This window comes from Eptatretus burgeri, chromosome 10 (assembly GCF_056783735.1).
Source record: "Eptatretus burgeri isolate ZD-2024b chromosome 10, Ebu_testis_v1, whole genome shotgun sequence".
NCBI lineage: Eukaryota > Metazoa > Chordata > Myxini > Myxiniformes > Myxinidae > Eptatretus > Eptatretus burgeri.
Window position 1 is genome coordinate 20,767,300 of NC_140970.1, and position 7,500 is coordinate 20,774,799.

General features: G+C 39.7%; 1 protein-coding gene across 16 annotated transcripts in view; it reads right to left on the bottom strand.

Annotated features, from left to right (window-relative positions):
* LOC147018044 (calcium-independent phospholipase A2-gamma-like) overlaps positions 1-7,500 on the bottom strand; it is a 185,113-nt gene that overhangs the window by 165,603 nt on the left and 12,010 nt on the right. For 10 of the 16 annotated variants that reach the window (XM_085897345.1, XM_085897332.1, XM_085897328.1 and 7 more), the window contains 2 exons: positions 5,391-5,693; positions 4,705-5,214 (listed from right to left, as the gene is read on the bottom strand). In XM_085897345.1, coding sequence (XP_085753471.1) covers positions 4,705-5,214; positions 5,391-5,506 — 626 coding nt within the window. In that variant the 5' untranslated portion in view covers positions 5,507-5,693. The remainder of the gene's footprint in view (positions 1-4,704; positions 5,215-5,390; positions 5,694-7,500) is intronic. The other 6 variants (XM_085897339.1, XM_085897340.1, XM_085897338.1 and 3 more) reach the window with 1 other exon arrangement.

Genomic DNA, 7,500 nt, shown 5'->3' on the forward strand with positions numbered 1-7,500 from the left:
GAGGCTGTGAGCCTGGTTTTGACTCTTCAGCATTTTGAAGTGCATGCAACAAATGGCTCAAACAATGTTACTGTATATACTGACCACAATCCTCTTGTGTGTCTGGGGAAGTTCAACATCAAGAATGAATGCCTTTTCAATGGGGGCTTCTGGTGCAAACGTACCCATTGAAAATTGTGCATGTTTCTGGTCAAGATACTAAGATGCTTTATCTCGAGCTTAAGAGAATGTGATGCACATGTGTATTATCCCTAATGCATGCAATTGTCATGACTGGAATTGGTTGTTTGTTTTCTGCATTGTCTTTATGATGTGCTGAGACTGTAAATACATTGTGTACCTTTGTAAAATAAAACTTTACTTGGGGGAGAGATTTCTTTTTTTCAGGGGAGGAGGGAGGTGTTATGGTCCTCTTCTTCTTCTTCCTCCTCTTCCTCACCAAACCTGAGTTTGACTTACATGGTTTGACTCAAGATTTGAGATCCTGTGATTGACTGTTGGGGAGGAGAAAAAAAGAGAGCAGTGATGGTGATGATGGAGATGAGGTTGTTCCTGTTTTGTGGAGAGTCTTCGGAACTTTGAAAAAGAAAGACGCAACGAAGGGATTTTGATTTGATAAGTGAAAGATATTTGTGGCATCTTGGATGGTGAGAGGTTGAGGACGGATTGACGCTGCTCAGGAAATACGAGGCAGCATTGGAAGGGTGGCCATAAAAAGCCTCATTCGACGTCGGCTGCTTGTGCTATGCAGTGAGATCAGGTCATCTCTGTATTGCAGCATGACTTTGGCAGGGAGTTCAGCGAGTGTGGAATGCTTTGAGCTGAGATCTTGGAGGTCAGCGAGAACACTAAGCTATCGAGGGATCTCATTGTGTTGAGTTCTCCATCTTTCATCACTCTTGTGTCTGCACATTGGCTGCTACCTTCCTTGAGGCATCACAAGAGCAAAGAGCAAACTCGGTGACTCTGAGTAACAATTAATGCTAACACGGGTTTCTTGCCCATTGGGGGGTGGGTGGGTCGCTAATGTCTTTATATTTATATGTTTATATATATATATATATATATATATATATATATATATATATATATATATATATATATATATATATATTTTCTCTTGTTGTTTGTTTTACCCACCCCCCCCCGCCCCCCAAAAAAATTTCAATCAATGATTGACCCTTCTTTTGCTTTGTATTTTAGCATGTCGTAACGATTAACACTGAGAAATTTCCACTGAATTTAATTTTTATGGAATCACTCCCCCCCCATTCTTTCTCTTTCTCTCTCCCTCTCTCACCCCCACCCCCTCCTCGTAACCATCCCTTCTGGAGTGTATAGTGATGTGTGATAAGGTGTAGCTCGACCCCCTTCTTCGCTATCCCACCTTCCATTTTTGTGTTACTTTTGTGTTACCTTCCATTCCAGTACTGGTGTGTTACATAATTAATAATAGACATAACTAAAACTGCGAGTTTTAACTGCTAGCAGTGATGACCGGGCACCAAGATGTCATGCTTTGATGCAACAGCGCTTTGATCGGCCACTTCACCCTGAACCATGATGTTTATTAAAATTCAAATGAATTCAGAATGGGATTAAAATAAATTTCATTCAAATCAAATGGCAGACCAAATACTGCAGTTACAGTCCTGCATTGAAGTCATCAGAAGGAACACAAACAAGCAAAAAGCAAAGATTAAGTCATCAAGAGGAACCTGGATGGGATTCGGGTTTCAGATACTACTCCTCTCCCCTCAAACTCATCCAGGCACAACCAAATGAGTCTTATTAATTTTTATTTTTTTTGAAGAACCCAGATAAGAAAAATTTAAATAACTCTGGCTGCCAGACCCTGTGTCCAATCAAGTTAAAATTTAAAACACTAGTGCATGCCCGTAGGTGTGTGCCCGTACATGCGTGGTCGTACGTGCAAACAAAACAAAACAAAAAAAACTTTCAAACCGCGTGCCAGAAACAACAACCACACAGGCCGTTCCTTCGCTCTCGCGTGCCCGTACGTGCGTGGCCGTATGTGCAAAAAAAAAAAAACTTTCAAACAACCAGACAGGCCGTTCCTTCGCTGTTGTAAACGACGACTGGATTGGGGCATTGTGTTTAAGAAAATCGAGAAAGAAAGAATACAGTCAGTCGATAAATCGAGAAAAAAAATCGAGAAAGAATACAGTACTCGTCACTATCCGGAAGTTCGCATATCGCAGTTATGATTATTCGCAATTTAGTTTTAATGGACAATTATTCAATTAGCACCAACGTATTTTGCCTTTTCGCAAGGAAAAACACGGAGAGGAGAGGAGAGAAAAAACCCGCAATGGCGAACGCGGCTGAGTTTCTCTTCACCATCGACCACGGCGACGCAGCAACGCTTCCTGTCATTGGTGGATATAAAATGGCCGCAGCAACGGTTCCTGTCATTGGTTGGTAAATAAATGGCCATAACTTGGGAAGCACTTGTCCGATTAATATCAAACCTTGAAAAGGCACATCCTCAGGTCCCCAGCAATATATCTGGCAAGTTTCGATTAGATCGGAACAGCGGTTGTCGAGAAACAGCAGTCACAGACACACACAGAGATTGCTGGAATTATAGATAGATATTTTCCACATCATGACTCGATCATAGATGTGAAGGTTCATGTCAATTGATGAAGCAGTTCAAGAGAAATACTTTTTTTTTAAGTTTCGCTTCATCCAATATGGCTGCCAGACTATGTGACATCAATTATTTGTAAGTACCCTGGTATACCCAAGGCTTGGGGAACATTTGTGTGAAGTTTCCCCTTGATCTGTTCAACCATTTCAGAGAATATTTTTGAAGTTGTATTTTTTTTTAAACAAATGGCTGCTGAATCACATGACCAATGACATCATCAAAAAAATTTTGTGTGGACAAATTTATCCCTAGATGACCCTCAAATATTTTCATACTGATCGGATGTCACATTCGACATATGCAATTATGACGTCATTAAAAAAAAAATCACACGAAGTCCCCACGTGCCAAGTTTCAATTTTTTCCTTGGTGCAGTTTCAGAGATAAAGAGGTCCAAATTTTTCCCGTTTTTCTAACATACCTGCTACATCACGTGACCTATGATGTCATAATTATCATTACACCATTCTACATGAACAGTTGCTCCTATGTGAAAATTTTGGCTCAATCCGCTCGGCCGTTGACGAGAAAAACACTAAAGTTCTGTGCAAACAAACAAACAAAAAATAAACCAATGTCACCCGCAGGGTGACCCGTATCTTGCCAAAAGGTGACCACGTGTGACTTCTTTAAAGTCACACTGAGGTGAACAGAGCTGCTATCCACCAGGAGCGACTCCTTGAGGAATATCTGCCTACGAGAGATTCCGATGAGAATCGTTCGACAGAGTAACCATGAAAAATATGTGTTTGCCTCATAACGTCACCAAATGACGTCATAATGTCTCAAGCTTGACATATCTAGAAAGCACTCATCGAGGTGTTCAATTTGAAGTACTACACGATATGGTTTCTAAACTTTAAAATTTGACCTTGGGGTCAAATATGTTTGACCTGAGACGCTAACCATGAAGGTCAAGGCCAATCGCCACCAAAAATTAAGCAGCTGAGCGCCAGACCATGAACTATATTCCCATGAAGTTTGAAGACGATCCGATCAAAATTACTCAAAAAATAAGGGTTTCGTCGACTCCCCTGATTTGCGACAAAGTGACCTTGACCTTAAAAATTTTATGCGCTGAAAGGGACCTCCTATAGGCCTCTGATATGCGAAGTTACAAAAATTTCCAATGATAACTGTGCTCTGCAGAGTGATTTATACGTGATTACAGACCAAAATAAAAAACATATGAAGGTCAAGGCCAATCGCCACCAAAAATTAATCAGCTGAGCGCCAGACCATGAACTATATTCCCATGAAGTTTGAAGACAATCCGATCAAAATTACTCAAAAAATAAGGGTTTCGTCGACTCCCCTGATTTGCGACAAAGTGACCTTGACCTTTGACCTTGACCTTAAAAATTTTGTGCACTGAAAGGGACCTCTATAGGCCTCTGATATGCGAAGTTACAAAAATTTCCAATGATAACTGTGCTCTGCAGAATTTTTTATATGTGATTACAGACAAACAAACAAACAACAACAAAGAAAAAAACATTCAAGCTGACTAACATATCTTGCAAAAACTTCGTTTTGGGAAGATACCAAGACGGAGATAAACAAACTGACGCAAATGCAATACCCTCTCTCCCGGCAAGGGCAATGACTACCTGATGAAGAATCAATTTCAATTTTTTTTTTTAATGACAACATCTGGATCCGGATATTCACCAAAATATAATCATTTCATCCTTGTCACACACACAACCTGTCCACCAAATTTTGTCCGAATCCGTCCATAATGTTTGAGATATCATGCTCTATATAGTTTTTGGCCCTATCTCTCTGGTGAAGAATCATTAAAAAAATTATATTATCCAGATCCTCATCAAAATCGAATTAATTCATCCTTGCCACTCCCAAATCGGTCCACCAAACTTCATCTGAATCCGTCCTAAACTTTTTTGAGATATCCTGCACACACACATCCTACAAGTGTGCATTTCATTGTGAAAGTCAGATGCCTCCCCCCATCCACCCCATCTGACCCCCACCTCCAATTAATATACAGACTCAATTTTGTGTCTTACCTGTACTTGCTGAACTCTCCTGTTCTGAAGTGAGAGCGAAGTGCCTTTAACTCGCCATCACTGATCATCCCTTCATTATCAGGCTTTTCTGCTGCAGGACCAACTTCACCCTTGTATTTCCAGAAGTAACTGTTGATGTGCTTTGCAAGTTGTCGATATGTTTCACCAAAGTTTGTACTCATGGAGCTGACGTGAAACAAGCCTGATTTGATCTCCTTAACTGTATCTGAGCTCCCATTCTCCAAAAGCTGGAGTTTACTCTCTTTCAACAAATCGTTCAATCCAGAAGTCGATGTTGTCCATCGAACAGACTTCTCATTTATGAAAAAGTGAGTGGATCTCAAAGTTGAAGTCGAAATTGGGGGATGAGATGAAAACAGTGGACAATAACCAGTTGACACAGGTACAAGCCCTGCCTGAGATACAAACTTGCGCCAGAGGCTCACAGAAGTCACAATGACGTTTGACAGCAAGTTTCCTCTCCAGCTTGAAGTGCCAGACACCGGAGAACTGAAAGAGACAATTGCAATGACTAAAGCTTGACTGATGAATCTTGTAAAATTAATTAAATATTCCACACAGAAATAACTGAAGCCAGAAAAAGATACAATTCACTTTTCTTTTTTTCTCTGCTATTCCTTTCAGATAAATGCAAATCAAATAACGAGGGAAATTTTTTTAAATACCCAGTCAATGCAATGACCGCAGCTTTAAAACACGCAAAATAATCGCCACATTTCCGCTGTGTTCCAGAAGCCAACACAGTCACTGGGTGTGTCTTTTGACTTCCCAACTGTTTCATTTGCCCGATGAGCCAGTGTTAGCTTCAGGGAGAGGAGCTTGAGAGGATCCCTCCCCGACTCAGCAACCATGAAGATACCAAAATATCAAATGACTTCAATTCCAGATTCTGCAAAGCCAGTCAGAGTGAGGTTGTGGGAGATAATGAATGCAGCATTTTCACAACATGGACCTCCTGTCAAAGCATTCTGCAAACAGTTAAAAGAAAGGTATGGTTAGCAAGAACAAAGGCCACCACTAAGACAATAATTTCCCAAAAAGCAGAAAACTAGAAGGTAAAACCATGAAAAACATTTTTTTGTTTCATCACAAACACCAGCTGTAACAAGAACAACACTCGGCAAGAACAGCACAAATACCTCCGTCAGGCTGAATAGTTTACATTTTGTATCCCATTGATAGACCAAATCTGGATCCGGACATGAACTAAAATCTAATCGGCTTGTTCTTGTCACCGAACCAACACATCCACAAAGTTTTGTCATAAGTTGTCCACAACTTTTTGAGATATCATGCTATATATTGGTTTTAGCCATATCATTAAATGCTGAAGAATCACTTTAAAAATTTTCATATCCTCATCCAGATCATCACCAAAATTGAATCAATTCTTCCTCGTCACACACCCAACCTGTCCACCAAGTTTTGTCCGAATCCGTAGATAACTTTTTGAGATATCATCATTTTAAGAGTTAATTTTAAACTTGCCCTGTGCATTCACAAGCCCCAGATATGATCTTCCCATTGATATTCAGAAGCACCCAAGCAAGATAGGGTATTTCCCATCAATACTCATGACACAGGCCTAGCGAAATGCTAAAGGAGACATTTAAGACTGATTACAGAGGGTAAAATAGTAAAAATGGGGTCAAAAGGGTTCATAATTTTTAATACAGACACTGGGAGAGGGAGAGGTCAACAAGCTATTACATAAGGGACGCATTTCTATATCACAATTAATTACGTCATGCTTACGCTATTACATTGATTAAAGGAAATAAATGAACTATTCCAAGCAATGTTAACCCCGAGAAGCTCTTTCCACAACAATATATAAATATCCTTACAAGCATTTTGCGAAAAGCAAAAAAGGATTATCTTACTAGACAAATAGCTGACTGTCAAAATGATATCAATCGTACTTGGAAAATTATAAATGGTGTGCTTGGAAAGAAAAATAAGATACTTTAATTGCAACAATGAAGATCAATGATGCTTTCATTGAAGATACGAATGCCATAATATAGCATTTAAATGAAATTATTCCCTCTGGAAGTAGATCTTTTGCTGACTTTTTGGGGGACCCTAATTTGAATTATTTTCTACTCCGACTCACTAAATTCATTTAGAAGACATTGCAGAAGGTTTTAAAAAATAAAAAGAGTGCAAGAAATGATGGAAACAGTAATATCCTCTTAAAAACGATTTTACCTGAAATTATTCAACCCTGAGTATTTATAATAAACATGCCAATGTGATGGTGTTGTTCCTGCGAAAATGGCAATTGTTAAAATTGAACCAATTTTAGGTTATTTCTCCAAAATAAGCTAATAGAGTGGGTCCTGGTGTCCGACCATTCATGCATACATACATAAAGACGTAAGTATGTACGTAAGAACATAAGTACGTACGTACGTCCGTCCATTAACATTTGACTAAAAAATCTTCTCCTCACAAACTACCTGACCAATGTGGACCAAATTTGGTACGATGCATCAAGACAGCAATGTCTCATGGGGTTGTGCTCTTCATCTGGATGTGCCCCCTATAAAGATGGTGAAAGGGGGGTTTTGCGCCAAATATTGGTATTTTATTCAAAAATCTTCTTCTCAGTAAACACCAAACAGATCAAGACCAAACTTGCCACGAGACACCGGGACCAGGCTCTAACCTTAAGTTGTGCTCCTCATGGCTAGATCTTCCTGAGATAGGGGACCACAGGCCCTTCCCCAAATCCCTCATTTTCACTAAAACATCTTCTCCACAACCACCTAA